General features: G+C 45.0%; 1 protein-coding gene across 1 annotated transcript in view; it reads right to left on the reverse strand.

The window, feature by feature from the left end:
• LOC113204500 (rho GTPase-activating protein 7) overlaps window positions 1–18,232 on the reverse strand; it is a 90,037-nt gene that overhangs the window by 53,975 nt on the left and 17,830 nt on the right. The window contains exon 2 of the mRNA XM_052264752.1: window positions 13,376–13,447. Coding sequence (XP_052120712.1) covers window positions 13,376–13,447 — 72 coding nt within the window. The remainder of the gene's footprint in view (window positions 1–13,375; window positions 13,448–18,232) is intronic.

The raw sequence follows: 18,232 nt of genomic DNA on the forward strand, positions 1-18,232 counted from the left end.
GTAATATTTTATATTCCACTGTACAAAGCCAGGGGTTGACGACTCCTCGCCTTGCACTCTACTCGTGCAGAGGGACTCTCATGAGAGTCTAAAAGAAATTAGGTTTTTACTCAAGATTTTTAGACTGTATCGGACTGTATAACTAAATTTGCTCAAATTTCGAGAAATTGTATAAATTAATTTGTAAAAACAAGTTACAGTGTATGCGCCATGGTGCACCGACGTGACAAAAGAAACGACAAGAGGAAAAAAGTCTGCCATTGCATTGTTAAAAGTTTTACTTCCGCGTCCATCTAGCGTAGCGGCGAGAGAAATAAGGGGGGGGGGGGCAAAACACCGTGAGGTTGCAGAGGGTGGACGTTGCGGAGCCAGGTCCGTCGCCCGTCCTCTTTTTCTCCCACAGATTTCATAGTTTTCTGCGCTGCACTCTGCTTTCGGCGCCCGTCGCGAGCTACAAATCTTTGGACGAAATTCCCACTTTCATTAAGTAGAACTTCTCTCTAAAAATGCTGCTTTTAAAGATGTCCTTTAAGAACGCGGTAATGCGAAAGTCAAAATAAGCACAACTCGCCCAAATATTACGATCGAACAGTGTTGAACGGCGCGCCCCGCGGAGATCGGACCGGACAGCGTTGAACGGCGCGCCGGGAGATCGAACTTTGTTTGTAGGGTGCGTCGACCGGAAATCTTATGGTATGAATGACTCACACGTCACACATGCAGGAATGAGTTAAATGAGTTAAAAGACCATTCAAAAGCTTGTAGATAAAGCGTTTCAAGATTATGAATATAAATCGCTAAAATGTGAGGCAAAAACGAGGTAGTACTCAGCTGACGTAAGTTTCTTGTATTTCTAGACTCTGTCGTGGTTGGAAGAAATACGTACGATGAGGGAAAAAAAATCACAGAGATTTTGTGTGTAGGACGTCACACTATTCTTGGGGCTTTCCTCTTATTCGCCCCTCCCCGCAACCCGATCGCAAAGGCAGGAGGGAAGGAAAAAGAAAACAGCGGATACAGGCGCCGGGAGGAGAGAAATCGAACTAGTTTCTGCCGTAATGCCGCACAACAAAACAAAACGGATGGTATCTGCTGTTTTGCACGGGATTCCGGGGTCTCATTATAAAAGCTCTCCCTACAACAAAAGGGCGAACTGCAGCAAAGAGTAGGGATTTCTCCCCGTGTATGAAAAACCGGAAGCTGCGTGTGAGCATGGGCGTGCGAACCAGACGGGCGACCGGAACAACCGCGGCTCGTCTGGCTGGCTGAACGTGTCAGTCGAGTATTGAGAAGTTTGCAGCGGTGCTTGTCACTCACAAATCGACACTCACTTGCTGCAGTCTCGTTACTGTTGTGTAGCTTTGCAGAAAGATGACCATACTACGACACTTATTGCGCTGGTTAGATTACATCAACCATCAACCACGGTTCTGTGCATATGGATACAAGTAAGGATTAAGGCAGCAGGTGATTTTCTTTTGAAATTTTACAATTTCAGTTTTGCTCTTTTGTTTTTTGGTGATCGTTTCTCCCTGCTTTCTTTCTTCTGGCTGACAGAATAAACGCCAGAGCCCACAGCACGGCTTTATTTTGACGGCGGGGTCCATTAAAACTTGGCGATGAAGTTTGGCAATTCATCTATAACGTCTACACAGCAGTCCCACCCGACCCGCCCGAACCTCAATCACGATAATTAACGCCATCACATTTTATAAAGAAGAGTTTTAATTCCTTCGAGGTATGATTCTTTTACGTTCTTTTTTTCAATAGAAAAAACAGAATGGCTGGCTAGCCAGGCCGGCGGTAAAGGCGAGGCAAAAAGCTTGCTAAAAGTTTCCATCGCTATCCATCCTATTTTCTGTTTTCCGCCGCGGGTTGTGGATGAGTATCAGTGGGCGAGAGGCGGGTACCGCGTACCTCGCTGCCGGGTGTCTGCATGGAGGGGCGGGCTGAGGGTTGAGTGGAGCAAAAGTATGTATGATGAAGACTAGTGAGGGCGAAAGACCGGTCGCGCGGGCGGCACTCACAAGAACATTACGCTTGTTCGTCATCTAACTCCTTCCTAAGTACCCCACATCTTTCTTGCGTCTTCCGTAGAGCATCTATCTCAGGGAGGGGCGTTGTTGCGTGGGCTGCCTATGTAAAAATGCGTATTCCCGACATTCAGGCGACTCATCTGAGGCTGAAGCAGAGGATGTCAAATGTCAAATCCACCACTAAATCCTCAATGTTATTTGCCCCCTATGCCCCCATCCTTCGCTTCTCTGAAGCGCAAGTAGACAAGCAGTAGCGTTTCCAATTAAGCGTTGGATTAGTCACGGAAATGCATGTCGAGCTTGCTGCACCGTGCTCAGCTCCACCCTACGGGTAGGAATCGAGGTTAAAGTCCTCATGCATGCCCACAAAGAGGCGGGGAAGGCAGAGAGGGAGGGTGGTCAGTAAACAGTTGGTTCGAGAATAAACTAACCCACATAAAGTCAGCAGAGAAGCGGGGAGAGGTGGGCGCAGATTGTGATCTGTCTAAATCACGTTCGCTGAGCAGATGAGAGTAGAACGAAAAAGGATTGTGCGGGAGGTGGCGCAATTTCCCCGCTAAAGTAGAGGTTTAACTTAGCACGAGCGTTTGTACCAAAAATACTGTACAATAAGATTAGCGAAAGAAAACGAAATGTGCAATAAATTTATAAATGATGAGGGTTTACCCGCCCATGCATAGAGTGATCTGCAAAGTTATTTGAATCAAATTTGTTCTACATTTCTTCATCTTAAGCAGAAAGTTGGTGAGCATATAATTTTACTTATTCTACAACAACAGGTGTTGCAATAAGAGTGTCACAAGAGTTGTAATCGAATAACAAATACCGCTGTAAAAACATTACAACATTTCTGGAACTTTGATTAAAGTAATCGTGCTGTTTTAAATCAAAGTCAGTCGTCATCGCAACGAATATCATCAGGTGACAAATATTGTTAACACTGCAAGACCACAACCCCCTCCCCCTTTCCACCTCAAATCTCAAGTTTCTTGTACAGCTGAAGTAGAAACAAAAGTCCACGCCGGACCAATGACGCCTCGTCTTCTAGAGCGTGCCTTAGTAGAGGGGGCATGCCCAAACCTGGGGTAAAGAGCGGGGAGGGGGCATTTTACCCTCTACTAGACCTGGGGACTGTCTAAACACCAACCCAATCAATGGTTTCGGCTCGATCACGGCAGTGGCACGGTTTGCGGCCTCGTTGACTCATCAGAAAGCAAAAATTACGGGCTGTGTTAGTGTGTGTGTGTGTGTGTGTGTGTGTGTGTGCACGCTCGCCCGCAAGCGCTCCCGTCCCGGACCCGGGACCGCTATTCTCTGTCCTTATAAGTCCTTCAGAGGGCTGGTGCGTCAGCAGGACAGGTGACAGCCGTAGAGCGAGCTTGAGAGAGATGGACGAGTAGTCTGTATGATTCTTATAGTGAGCATGAGTGAAGCAGATGACAGAGGTGTTCGAGGCTCGCTTCTCTCTCACACAATCGCCAGTCTGGCTGGCTGCGTGATACGTGCGAGACGATTCAAGAAGCGTCGTCGACGCGATGGCTGCTCTCTGCCACGCCCTGCTCTGCCAACCTCTCTGCAAAGACGCTCACAGTGACGTCTCCTTTTACTTGGAAAGCTAACGCATTGCAGCACGTCCAGCTGAAGTGAGAGGCGGGGAAAGGGAGAGGGAGTCGTCGTCCCACCACGGCTGACTTCTCACCGCACGCTCCTCCATTATCACCAAACTTTTGATGACGAAAAAAAGGGAAGAGTTTTCGGTTTCCAAAGTGTGGATATACGTACGGACCATATTACAAGTGGTAAAGAAAGTGTACTCTCACAACAAAACAATTTCCATTGATTGTGATCGACGGGTCGACAAATTGCGATCTTCTGTACAAGGCTCAGGCTTACGTACTCTGAATGTACTCCGCGTTATCCGGGTGGGTGTAATCCAGGTACTCCGACTTTACTCTGAACGTTCGCCGGGTAAAATTTCTCCACTTGTTCACCGACGTTTCGACGCACCCTGGCTGTACTCCGTTTACTCGACCTATACTCAATGTAGATGTCACTTTTAGATTCCTCGTACAATGAGCTTTCAAACGAACCATTAGGTATGAAGACCTACTTCGAGTAGGCCACTTTTTGAATTATCGATTTCTGTAGGCATGTCCATGGACATGACACCATTTAACGAAAGTTGACAATAAATGGCGTCCGTTATTACTTTCGCTGTCGGATCCTTGTTCAATAATGTACACTACATTGCCGCGTTTTTCTGCCTCCTTATCCGATTGATCTAGGAGAAAGTGATATACCTTATTGCCAACATCACGGTAAGGTGCGCGTGGCGTGTGGAAAGGTCGGCAGCAGGAGATAATGAGTGCATAATGCGACTCGGCCGGCTGGCGGATTCTGCCCAATAAAGGACTATGGGACTGGGCTGGGTGGCCCTGCCGCACGACGAATATGACAGGAGGAGAAAGCAGAGGGAAAAGGGAGGGGAGGGGCATTGGCCCAGCTAGGCCCACGCCTTCTCTTGCGAAGTAGACAAATCCTGAAAAAGGCGAATAAGATCTACTGGGCTGGGCAAGAGAGCTGCAAAATCGTCATCCACGACCGACCGCGCCATTCGCCACCTGCCAGGCGAGAGGTGAGGAGGGGAGCTTCCTCGCTGTCTCCGCTCCTCAACTCCCACCTATGGGCAGGCGCCCTGCGCCATGCGGTCAGTCTCGGGAGTCAGTTTTGCAGCGTTCTGGGCTGGGCCAGAGCTTCGCTTGTCTGCTAATGTTCCCGACATGTCTAAAAGCACGAACACTTCGCATAATTATATTTGGCATTTTCGTGCCTGTACCGAGCACACGGTCAAAAAACGTTCCCGGTCAAGACCCAGTCTTGGCTTTTAATGGCGTTCTCCCTATGATTCAAGACAGTGCAGAGGCGTTTATATTACTACGACTCATCAAATGTTATTTCTACTCCCAGAGAAGCGTTTTCTTGAATAAAGCGAATTGTACTTTGAATCGAGTGCAATGTACAAGTGCCGTGTTCTCAATTACGCACACTGAGAACAATTTTTCGTGCCGGGCACTAGACAGTTGCGAAATGCGTGCTACTGTGTTTCTGGCACGAAAAAGTTGGTTGCCGTCACTTAAATTATTGTGCGTGGCAACAAAATTTTGAAGCTTAGCAATAAAACTTTCGTGCCCAGAACAAAACTGTTTAGTGCGTCCAAACTTTCGGTCTCAGGGCAGAATGTTAAGTGCTCAGGATCAAAAGTTTTCTCAGGGTAGGCTTGAATCAACCCCGATTTGTTCTGAAACCGCCCCCTTTGATATATAAACCGTTCTCGAAGTCCAAATTGAGCTTGGATTGAGTACCAATAAGTACTGGATTCAGTCAAGTACAATGCGCTTATTGATCCAAGAACACGCTTTTCTGGGTGTATAGTGGTGCCTCGAGGCACTAAAACATATGTTGTTTTTTGCCAGTAATCAATATTTAAGTGTCTGTCGTGCAGAGAGACAGTGACACCCAGCAAATAATTTCAGCCGTCTCGACCAGCGTCCTCCTCATTACTGCTCTGATGCATCGTAGCCATGCCTCGATGAACTTCCCCTTCCCCTGTCCCTCCCGTGCCGTTGCTGTAACGCAACGCACAGCACTGCTTCCGTGTCTCGGTCGCGAGCAAAGCACCGGGGCACGCGATGCGCGATGGACCGCAGTGCAAACCAGCACAGTAGGAACTCATTGACCCCCGCCCTCTCCCTCCTTTTCTCTCTTCAGTTAAGCGCATAAAAAGGGTCTGGGAAGGAGGGATTCCCTAATGAGCAACTTGCAAAACACAGAGGGATACGATTTACAAGATGAAAATTAGCAACCAAAGAAAGACACTAACACTTCCCAAAGTTGCTAAATTTTTGGGACTTTTTCGACCTTCTGTTTGTGCTTTTTAGCAGATGATACATTATACACAACTGAAAGTAATAATACTTTACTTATTTTTTCCATGTACTCGCACTCACTTATACAATCTGTACTAAAAGTACACAAGGGTGTTATTTAAAATGACCTCGGGTGTGTACAAGATGACACGCGGCAAAAGTCACAATGATGACCCCAACACCCCGCTGAAATATATAACAGACGTGCCGTGAACGTTAACGCTTCCACCGCTGACGGACTTTGTGTTCCCCTTCCATGAGTCCCCCGCCCCCCTCCCCCAGGCCCAGTGCACCAGGGCCCACAGGCTCTTCCATAATTCAATGCTCGTCGTCCGACCTATGTCAACCTACGGTGCACTGTGGGGGCTGTATGCTGCAGCACCGAGAAAAAGTAGCTACTATGTCTGCGAAAAATAAACACACTGCAATGGTGTGATGTAATATGTAATACACATCAGCAGTTGTAGCACATAAAGTAAAAAACTTTAAACTACATGTGCTCCAGGCAATCGAGCTCACTACTGTACTACTTTGCTGTGTGACAACATCGCTCAACATCTTATTTCATCTTACTTGACCAGTCAGATCACTAAAGTCCGCAACTGCTAGCTGTGATGGTGGTGGTGGTGGTGGTGGTGAAAGGTGAAACGGACTCTCGCACAATGTGACAATAAAACATACTGACGGAAAGGGAAAAGGGACAGACACCCGTCTCGCTGACACAGCGAGACAGCCGGACGGGCGGACGTGGGCGTGCGGGCGGTCGGGCAGCCTTGACCCATTTACCGCCGTCACCACTCTCCCTGCAGAAAGTAATACTAATAAAACAAACGAGACGAGGAAAACACCGACGAAATTGAAAGTGTGCGACATGTGGCGACTGATGCCGCGTGGACACGGTCCTTCCCTGACCAGACATCCTGGACAACTTCCAAGAGTTGAGTATCTTTAACAGAAGATTAACATCGGGCCGGTACCGTAGTGAGGCACTGTACCTGAAATTTGCAGAACCTTGGCAAGGACTCCGAGTATGCTGTCATATCGTACACGGGAATGAGTTACAGTAGCGCCGTATTTCAGCACCCCGAGAACAGTTTTCCGCGAATGGGCCACTTTCGTGTCCACGCTCTTTTTTATCGACATCTTAACCGATCCTAATGATTTTCTTTGCTATCCCTTCGTGTTCATACTTACGTAAGTATGAACACGAAGGGATAGCCTAAGAGAAAATAGACGTCTATAGATTTCGATAGATCGTCTAATGCCCGTCTAGCTGGTCTAAGTTTTTAGACGACTAGACGTGGATGACCAAAAGAGGTCTAGTAGACATCTTTTCACATCTACGACTAGGTTTCGTCGAGAAACAGACGACCCGAGACCCGAAACGATCTATTTATTGTCTAACCTGTCTATGTACTTAGACGTCTAGACAAAGTGTAGACGTGTCTAGATGATCTATTCCCTATTTTCTCTATCTACGACCTTAGACGTCTAGCACTAGACACAGTGTAGACGTGTCGAGATGATCTTACTCTCATCCATCCCATCAACAACCTTAGACGTCTAGCGATAGACGACGTTTAGACGTGCCGAGACGATCTAACTCCAATCTAACCCATCTATGACCTTAGACGTTCAAGCTTTAGGATTTTTAACGCAGCAGGGTATGAAATCTTTGAGATAATTGTACCCAAGCGCTCGCTTGTAAAAAAACACCTGCAGACTTTAAACGTAATATCAACGGTAGGACTCTTGGCCACTCTAAATCAGAAGGGAAAGAGTCCCGAGTCTGGAAAGACGAATGCTACCGGAACCAGACTGACCTCACGTAGGAGGCAACTCGTGGCGTAGTGGTCAGCGTCGAGGGTTACCAATCCACAGTTCCGAGGTTCGAAACCGGCCAAGGTAAGGTAAAATAGGAAGAATTAATCAATTCAATGAGTTACAATCGAGATAACGATCTACCAAAGAGAAAGAAGAAAAGCGCCAGAGGAAGAAAATACAGAATTATTTTTGAATTTGAAGGTTGCATTATAAAAAAATTAGAAATATCTAGATGTCATCTAAAAGGCATCTAAATATAGACGTCTACTGATAGACGTATAAAAGATGCCTCGATAGAGACAATCAAGACGGTCTAATAGACGTCTACCGAAGACGTCTATTAGACAAATTGCCGTCTAGCAGTAGATGTCTATTAAACATCTAATAGACGTCTATTTTCTCTTAGGGACTACAGTACATGAATGTTACTTTGACAATACAGTCATCCCCTCAATTAGATATTTGAACGGAAAGGGTCTAAAATGTAATATCCGTTATTGCATGTCAACAACTTCCGATTTCGAAGTTAAACTCCTCTTCTGTACGCCCAAAGGGGATATAAAAACTGATTTCTGCAGGAAGTCTCGAGTTCTACACACATGAGGCTATGTTCTCACACTTGGCCCGTCTCCAGAAAGTCACAGATGTCTTTTCACGACTTGCTCAAAAACATTCCTATATGAAAAGGTAACAATAGGCATCAGACCGTTTTTTGCCACTTTTCTACCGCAAAACTTGACATACGACTACCACGAAACTTCTCATTTATAATGTTATGTCTCCTCTACCGGACGACACTTCAAACGCAGGTGAGGCGTGTCTAGTTCGCCGGCTACACTGCCTAGAACACCTAGAACTGTTAGTGTCGAGCATAGAGTGGAGGTTCCGTACTTTTGCTAAGTTTCTATTGCGAATTTCGATGAGGTTCAAACAGGGTTGTGTCCGAGCTGTGAACCTGTACCAAAATACGTCCCGCCCTTGCCGTTCGGTCGTCTAGTTCGTCTAAAATGTCACATATTTGACAATTTTGTAAGATCCGTAACCATTATGAGGATTCCTTATGTGGTTTATAGGGTAATTTTGTAACTTATGAGTGGGAGCTCGGATCTTCGAAATCTTGAGGCGAAATCTAGGGACGGTAGAAAACAACATACTATACGAAAAACTCGAGAAAGCGGAACTTATTTCTCGGCGCACAAAAGTCAAAAGTGACCTTTTCGCAGAGAACTGCTCCCGAACACGAAAAACAGAGGCGCAGCGTAGGCTTTTCAAGCTGTGTCCTCTCTTTCTCCCCCCCCCCCATCTCTTTCTGCTGGAGATGGTAGGAGAATTGTTACCGAGCGTTTTGGCTGTATCCCCCGCGGACTTGCTAGAGCTGCCGGAAAATGATGAGAGGGTTGGGGGATCATAGGGGGTGATCCAGCAGCAAAGCTATTCAGCTCACTTTTACTACTGATTTCCCTTAGGGACTCAAGGACAGTGCTCGGCGGAAGGCAGGACACTGAGTCTGCAATTTGTCATATTTTGCTTAGTTGAAGCAGACTGCGAAGGATAAGAGAGAACTTAAGTCAAGGCAGGGCGGACACACGCACCTCTCAGTAGTAATAAAAAAAGGATCATATAGGTGCCCTGCTTCCTAGACAGATTTCTCTTTTAATTGAAATACATGCTCTTGCTAAAAGAACTTGTACTTGATAATCTACTGTTATAGAACTCGACAGCTTGATACGCGACTGTTCAATACAACTGCTGGTGCGGCCGTACTTAAAATGTTCAACGAGTAAGCCGAGAGATGAACACTCAGTGTCTCGACAATGTTTCCATCGTCATTCTTTCCCTCTGGGCAGGCCTTTAACTTCACCCCAACGTCCATAACGCCAGCGAATAAACGGAAGGGGAAAAACGACGGAGGTGAAGCTCGATTCATTTTCGTTGGAGAGGAAAATGATAGGCTGTGTGCATTGAGTGTCGTAACTGCGGTCGGGACGTGGCGCGGCATGGTAGGGCAGGTCGGGGGAGTTATGGCTGACCCACCTTACTCGGGTCTGTCCCCACTTCTGTCTCGACAGATGATTTCGGTAAAAAAAAAGAGTGAAATTAAACGACGTTCAAGTATGGGCTGTTGCAAACTTACAACATATTTTTTTAAAATCAAAATTACAATAAATGTTGTAAAATTTCGATGATATTTTTCACAGTTTATGTCAACAGAAACATTGTTGGAATATTTCGGCGCATATACCTTGGTAATTTTGGGCGCATACAATCCAACGACGTCACACATAGTTTGTGAAGTGGACAGTGATGTATCCACTTTAAAAAAATCGTAAGAAAGGTCCATCCTCAGCCCGGCTTAGTTGAAATAGAATTAGAATCATGTCATGTATTAAAAAAAAATGGAAATACACCATTTTCCTTTTAAAAACTTTACTTTTTGATCATGCTCATTTTTTTTTTTTTTTAAAGCGACGTCCCCTGTGAGAAGGTTATATAGAGGTAGGTGGCCCCAAGCGGACGTGGTGGGGGAAAACGGTTACTCCTGGGACGGCCCGGGGTTCGCTAATCCGTCCCCGCGCTCGCTGACCTGTCATTGGGTGACAAGGGAAATGGTTCCCGCACTATGAGAGCTTGCGGCCACCTAACTCTATATCACCTTAACGTGTAAGGGGCAAGATAAAAGGGGTGGGGGAGGGGGCGAATGTCTGAATGTGATATGTGCGTGATTTAGAGTGAGTGGAAGTCAAAAAGCACCCCCAAAATGCGTCCCGTTTAACTGGGCATTTGAATAATTTAAAGTGTTTAGCTTTAGATACTTCCTCATAAGCGCCTTTGGCACTAGCGTTATTCGGGATCTGCTCCCACAAAAATGGGTAAGATTTGCGGTCCTCCAAAAAGTAAATGGACATGGTTAGTCGACTGGGCAGATAAGAATAACTTCTTAAATTAATGGATAGATGTACATGGGCTGGTAGCACGAATCGTTCGTTCACTGAACGCTCAGGGAACCTAAAAAACGTTCTGGGAATGTTCTTGGAAGGTATAATGCTACAAGGGTGTTTACTTTTTTGAAGCACACATGTAAACGCAACGAGAATGCATACATTTGTGTTCGCACAGTCTGCCCCACTCACCATTGATTTGAGCATCGTGTCGTGTTATTAGAACACAAATTAATAGACGGTCTTTTCTGAACTGGTCAGTTTTGACGTACATATTTCGCCCCACTTGGGGTGGGACGAGGGTTGACTGCGGTTGGTCGGGGCCTCGGGGTGGGGCATGGCGTGGCGCGGTTGGGGCGTGAGCAGCGCGGTCCAGGTATAAATATAGAGGCGTATGATGAGAAACCAGTGGTGTGTGGTCTACTGCCTCACCGCGCCAACACGCGGCCTTCAAAGGAATTTTCGAGAGGGGGACAGCAAGAGACAGGACAGAAAAATGTTTACATTTATGGTTTACTTGAAGAAACATAAGGATATTCGAATGATTCGATTTAAAATATGATGTAATTTTATGCACTCCTGTTTGCCACATAAGACGTATTACATATGATTGGTAAAATAAGGAACATTGACTTAATATAAACGCCACATTGACGTATTATCGCCGGTGCTGGTAATATGAGTAATATAGAGATAATTGATCCGTGGATGCCAGCCTGGAATACGAAGGTATATTGGAGTTGACCATCGGATTAATGTTTTCATTGGAGAGCTAAGCTCCGTTTTCCTCAAATTTATGGTTATGTTCAACAAACATTGTTGATGAAGTTGAGGTTGAGGAATGCCAGCCCGAGCTGGCCGGGCTTGTGAGACACGCTAAGGCAGCAACTTGTTGCGAACTTTGAGCAGTGTCGGGGCGCTGATGGATCATCCACAACACGACGCTGGCGGCTGCAGGCCAGGTGCTCGCCCAATCCAACAGGAGAGCAAGCTACTAAACTTGTCAGGGACAATTTTTATAAATATGTACGTTCGATTTCCAGCTCTTTACGCTCGATACGGCGTGATCACTAGAGGCGGTATAGCCAAGCCACAAGCGTTCCACAAACCGGCTCCCATTCTAGAACTAGAAACACTATTCCAAAAGTCCATCTCTCAGACTCAGGTAAGCATAGTGTTGGTCACAGCGTCACGCACTGCTAGGTGGTGTCGCCGACCGGCAGAGGGGGAGGGGGGTAGAGCTAAGCATAGGCGCCGGCGCCCGGCGCGGCATCTTAAAATGCAGTCAAGTTGAGGAGTGGAGCGGCGTAGTAAAGCCCAAATACGGCAGCTTGTGGAGAACAAAGGAGGTCCAACATTGTGAACGCACGCGGAACTGTTCTAGCAACAGAACACACGCGAATAAACAAGCATGTTGGAAATTGCAAACCATTAACTGGAAAACTTGCGACCGGAACGTTTGGAAATTTTCCAAATTATTCGGAAAAATTCAAATTTTGTGGGGAATTTTCAAAAACTTTGGCTCTCATTTCTAAATAAATTTGCAAAGTACCTTTTGGTATAACTAAACTTAGTTATCTAGTGTAAATTGTTTTTTGTTTGTTTCAAAAATTGTTTGAAAATTTAAAAAGGAATACGACTAAAAATTTGGTTTTCAAACAACTTTTGGGGAAATTGTATCTGAACTATTCGGACAGAATTTTGTCCGGAAATTCCGACTTTTACTTTTTAACAGTGAGGTGTTTCCAGATTTTTACCAAAAATGACGATGTAAGGAGATACGAATAGTTGCTTTAAGTCCAGCAGTGGCCAGGGGCTCGGCCTGTCCAGCACATCGTCCGAGGGTCCTATCGGACTCCTGTCGCTGCGCAGGGCAGCAGCAAAGCGACCGGACAGCGGCTCCGCCCGGGGGCTTACAGCAATCGATTCATTGGTCCGGACAAGAGGATACACAGCGAGCAATTTGAGAGAAACATGTATAGGGCTCAAACTTAAGAGTTGTCTGAGGTGTTAAAAGTTCTAAAGCAGCCCCCACCTTTTTCTTCCAAGGTTGCTATCTTTTCCTTTAAAGACCGATTTAGAATATAGGACAGTATTTTTGAATTAAATACTTTAAGCGGGCATCCTAGTAACAGGTGACATCTAAGCTTTGGGTGGGCGTATCGACGTCAAACACATTTCGTTTTATAGTAAAAAAGTATGAACTAATAAACGGTATACTCGGTTGTGATCTGGAAACTATGGGTTCTCTAAAGTTAATTATACGCAAAACACACCTATTTAAGGCGCGCTACACTAGGATACCCCCTTAACGAAAGTAAATATTCAAAAAATGAAATTGTGTGAAAATTTGATCTTTTGAAGTTCAAACAAGAAAACGAGCCGGCCGGTAACGACATAGTTCGTACAGCTGTGATAAGAGAGGTCCAAAGCTTCGGATATTATTGTGTCAAACAAGAAAACTGGTGTCAACATCTTCAATAAGGGATCAAGATAATACCAAAATATCGACCTATCAGATCTGCAACGTTAATCGGCGCAATCAAAACTGGAACAGCAATCTTTATCGAAACGGGAAACTCCTACCTTCGGGTAGGGACAGGAACTAGAAACTGTCTAAGCAGCCTGATGTCCTTAACGAGTCACTCACCTTCGTACATCTGCGCATACTGCGGGAATCCAGCTGCTCTGAGCCATTTGCAAGCCTCTGCAGCTTCAATCTCTGCAAAACAACAAAAAAAGGAATAAATCATCATGACATCACTTCAGATTGGAAGAAAGCAATGCAATGATTATGTTCGAGAACTGAAAGAAAAGGAACAGTTGCTCATATCTAGAGACACCACATCGTGGTTACTGTATGGCACATGGCACCACTGCAAGGAGTAGGCAAACTCGCTCCTGGGAGAGCGATGTTGATTCCAATTTCATCACCCTGGGGAGCGATATCAATGTACATCGCTCGTTTAGAGTCATTTTTGCGACATTTTTGGTTAAGACTCACTTTGAACCATTAACGCCCGTCGACCTATTCGTCCAAGAAGAATCCCTATTTTCTAGTGGCGAGTGAACAACATGTCAATGAATGTATTAATAGATAAGCTCTTAAGGTGGAACCGAAATTCGATCGGAGATTCACTTCGCGTCTCGCTACCAAAAGAAAATGAAAACAAATACCAGCAGATTAAATATTGTGTTGAAAATATAAAATGTCTGTGGACTATTAGCCGATGAACCTATACTATGACGTCATATATTTGCTTAATATCGTCGGTTTATTGAGAAAGTTTTCCGACATAGAGAGCACTGTAGCTAAAGCGGGCCCGCCTCTGCTCCTTGCCTTGCCGGCCATCTACCCAACCAGACGCCATTTGGAAGCTACGGTGGGTGCCGTGGCGCCAGGACACATTGGCAAAATAAATTTCTACCCAAAAGTCATAAACATTAACACAAAAGTAGCGACGGCATGAGTTTTAAGCCACGGCCACAGTCCACATTTATAAGGATGTCACAAAAACGAACAAAAGAAAAATCCGTTTATGAGTAGTCAAGAGAATTGTAAGTACAGTGTAACTGTGTAACTGTTATTTCAACCCTGATACATTTTTAAAAATTTTCAACAGTGTAAGCAGCAAATGGGGCACTGATGTCACTCAGCAGCATTAGTCAGTGCAGTGTGAAAGAGATCGAATTATCCATGTGAGTATGCAACCCGCAACCAGTGCCCTCACGTCTGCATGTGGTACAGTACAAGCAAAATAAAGGAAGGGGGTCGGTGAACCACCCAGTATGGACACATTTCTAGCGAAGACGATTCCGAGAATCGAAATCACGTAAACATCAGAGGAAGTTGTGTCAAAATTCCTCCGAGCTTGACCCACTCAAGAAGAAAACAGGGATTAGCATTGTAGCAATCCACCTGACAATTTGTTTACACCTCGTGAGCATCAGGGACGCGGGGATCAGACTGGCGCCACTACCTTGCACATGCAAACACTGCGAAAAATATCGTAAATTTAAAACAAATTTTGTATTAAAGATTTACAGAGTATAATGCAAATTTGCGACGACCAATTATTCCTCGTCAATGAATTCCAAGCCGATACGTAGTTCTTGTTTGTCATTTTACAACACACACCATGGGCAATTTTCCTGTGACCCTTGCAGGCATTATTGGTCACAGGTCACAGTGCACAACTTACCGTTGACCAGCACCAGGACGTTTGTTTCAGTGTCCATTTGTGTGTGTGTGTGTGTGAGTGTGTGTGTGTATGTATGTGTGTGTGGGGGTGGGGTGTGTGTGCGTGAGAGAGAGAGAAGAGAGAGAGAGAGAGAGAGAGAGAGAGAGAGAGAGAGAGAGAGAGAGAGAGAGAGAGAGAGTCGTGGTGACCCGTGCCTTATTGTCACTTATTGTCGGAACCACACATACATTGGTTCAGTGTATACACACACTGAACACGAATACCGAAGACCTTGCGTCACCTTTTGTCATAACTATTTAACAGGCCACGAACTTGCTTTATACGGGTAAAAAGTAATAGCGATTCTTCACTATGGTATCAGGCATCAGAAACATTTCCAGTCAAAAGGAGCCTTATTCCGCCAAAAACGTCGGCACAGACAAAAGCCAGACAAGCGTCACCGCATAGCAGTGCCGCCACCCGCTGCCGCCCGCCGCCGCCCGCCGCCACCCGCCGCCGCCACGAGGGATCCAAAAGACCCTATGCTCTACCTTGGCGCCACTTGGCGCCAGTTGTAGAAAACCAACAGCTGATCAGGGGAGTTTCTCGCAGACAAACATATTCTCACTGTAAACAATAACTTTGTAAATTTAAAAGAATTACTGTCGTCTACTTTTTGTTAACACATAAGCAAAAATATTGTTTGGTTAACAGTAAAAAATAGTCGGTTGGTTTCAATCAGAAATTATAAATTTACAAGCACTCGTCGTTTCGACGTAGAAGTAGTTGACAAGCAAAAAAGGGCTGTCGGAAGTTGACAAGATATATTTTGTAAATGAATATTACAACAAAAATGTGTCAAATTTACGAGGATATTTTTTATAGTGTTGTTGGCCGCTTGGTGCAGGTTGTACAAAAACGACACTGTTAAAAAAGCTGTAAGGAAGTACAGTTTGCCTACAGTCCGTCCTGTATATTTTATGTACGGGCCGGAATGTAAAGATATCGACCTTACTTCACTGTCAAGTCAAGTGCTGTATTGATCAAAAAGTCGGTTTGCGAATTTACGGTACATCCTGTACGGAGTGGACCGTAATCCATAACTACAGTCGCAGTCGTAGTAACAAATTGACAGGGCTCACTGTAGGATTTCCTGTAGGTTTTTTAACAGTGGATACCCATCAGATTGAACACACATTTTTACCTGGCTTGAGCAAAGTGACTTCATTACCGGAATGGGTCAGTAGGACCTTGAAAGTGTTTTCAATATTGCACTCGGGTTCAATAAGGCCGCGTAGCGCATGTCTTATGCGAAGCGCAGGCCCCAGAGCCGCCCGAGGTCGCAGAACAAATCTTTGAGAGGGCCGGCAGCAGCGCTGTGACAATTAGCTTGAATAAAGGTCGTTGCGGATGGTCAAAGGGTGCAACAGTCTGCCTGTGTGAGTCACTTTGCGGGACCAAACCCATTCCGTTCTCGGCTAGTTCCCACGCACACTAATTTGCGCTGTTACGTTTTTGTCTCGACGCAGTTATGTACAAAATTGCTTATCTAGCTGCCAATATTTTTTACATTTTTTTACATTACTGCGCTTAACGTAATATGCAAAATTGCACACAGCTAAAAAAAAAAGGTCCCGGAAAAAAAGAAATACAAGAACTACACGCAGCAAGGTCTCTCCGTGGCAAATCATTATTATTTACAAATAAATAATCGTTAAAATGCTGGAACTTCTCCTCTGAATAACACTTTTTGATGTACGCTTGCTCTTCGCTCTGCAGGCAGTCCACAGCAGGAAGGGGATGCCCCGTCCTCGGCACGTGCCAGGATGAGCCGAGGAAGAGGCGGAAAGGGGTGAAAGGAAAAGGAGGAAGAGGAGGGGAGAGCGGGAGGCCCAGTCCCCCTACCTCTTGAGTTGCCACCTGCCTGCTGCACTTCTTCAACTGAAAACAAAACTGGGAAATTGGGAAAGTAGGAATGACACTACCAGCGAATTTAGAAGAGGCATTTTACGCCTGGCGCTGATTTTTGTTCTATATATAATGAGAGAAAAATGAAAGGTCGGCTACTTCACACTTGAAACCTATAAGCACGGTAGGTTGAAGTAGAATATGGCGTACATTCGCATTCAAAATTTGTTCCAAAAGTGACAAATGTCCGTCAACTTTACTGGGCAATGTTTTACACGGGTCGTAAGGGCGCCAACATTAGCTAATGGAATGAAACACATGCCCTAAACACAAATCTGTGAAATTATCGTTTTACTAATAAAAGAATAAAATATTTCCGTGGCCCTTTTGGCTCTCTTGTTAAACTGTAGCAACTTGCGAACCGAAATACCCTGCTTTCAGAAACTTTCCTTAATTCCCCGGTCTTCCCGGTTGCTAAACACCCAAAATAATCTGTTCACTGAGGGGGAGGCTGCAGTGAAAAGTTGGTCATTTTGAATAATAATGAATGACTCTTAAGGCATTTAATACAGTAACGGACTAATACTTGCAACCCATTCACATTTGTGTATGCCACTAACACTTCTTGGTCAGAGGAACACTTTTTCATCCAACTACACATTAAAAATCATCATATTTCAAAATGTGTTGTCATAACTTCAGCTAAATTTACACCCAACTTTCTTGGAACAAAATTGGTGCGCACGAAACATTTTTGGTAGAGCTCTGCAAAAATAATGTTCAATTTAGAACTATTGAACGGTTAAAGATACATATACTTCAGACAATGCTTTTTCTTAATTTTGAGTCTTTCTGAAAAAAAATATTTCAATGCCTCCTACATTACCAACCTGCCCATCATACAGACACCACTTTCACTGTAGCCTCCCCTTAACAGCATTCGTTTCCATATCGCAAGGAACAAGGTGTTTAAATACTAGGGCCGTATTGTTGCTCCTAGAAATGCTGGTATATACGGTAGTGTGGATATGCTTCCTAACGCAACTACGCTGAATCCTTGACGGAGAAAAAGGGCCTGTCCGTTATCCCTGTCACCGCTCGGCTGTTCGGTAAGAGGTGTAGGTGCCGTTACGTCACCGAACGGCTCTTGTCCTAACCTGTTGAGTCTATCGTGCACCATATGTGCCTAAGAAACCCGAAACAGTCACTTAATACAAAGACGAAAACATAAATACAGTTAACAGGCTAGAATCTGTAGTGTCTTACTTCGAACCTAAAACGGAAGACACAAAATTTCAAACGTGTACTTTCAAGACAGTTCCTACGTACAGTAAAAGACAGAATGCACCGTGAGCATTTAAAAATGTAGGACCACAAATAAGCGACAGATTGATTGTTCGCGGGCAAGGGGGGGGGGG

This window comes from Frankliniella occidentalis, unplaced genomic scaffold, assembly GCF_000697945.3.
Source record: "Frankliniella occidentalis isolate FOCC.00 unplaced genomic scaffold, Focc_3.1 Scaffold21, whole genome shotgun sequence".
Taxonomy (NCBI): Eukaryota; Metazoa; Arthropoda; class Insecta; order Thysanoptera; family Thripidae; genus Frankliniella; species Frankliniella occidentalis.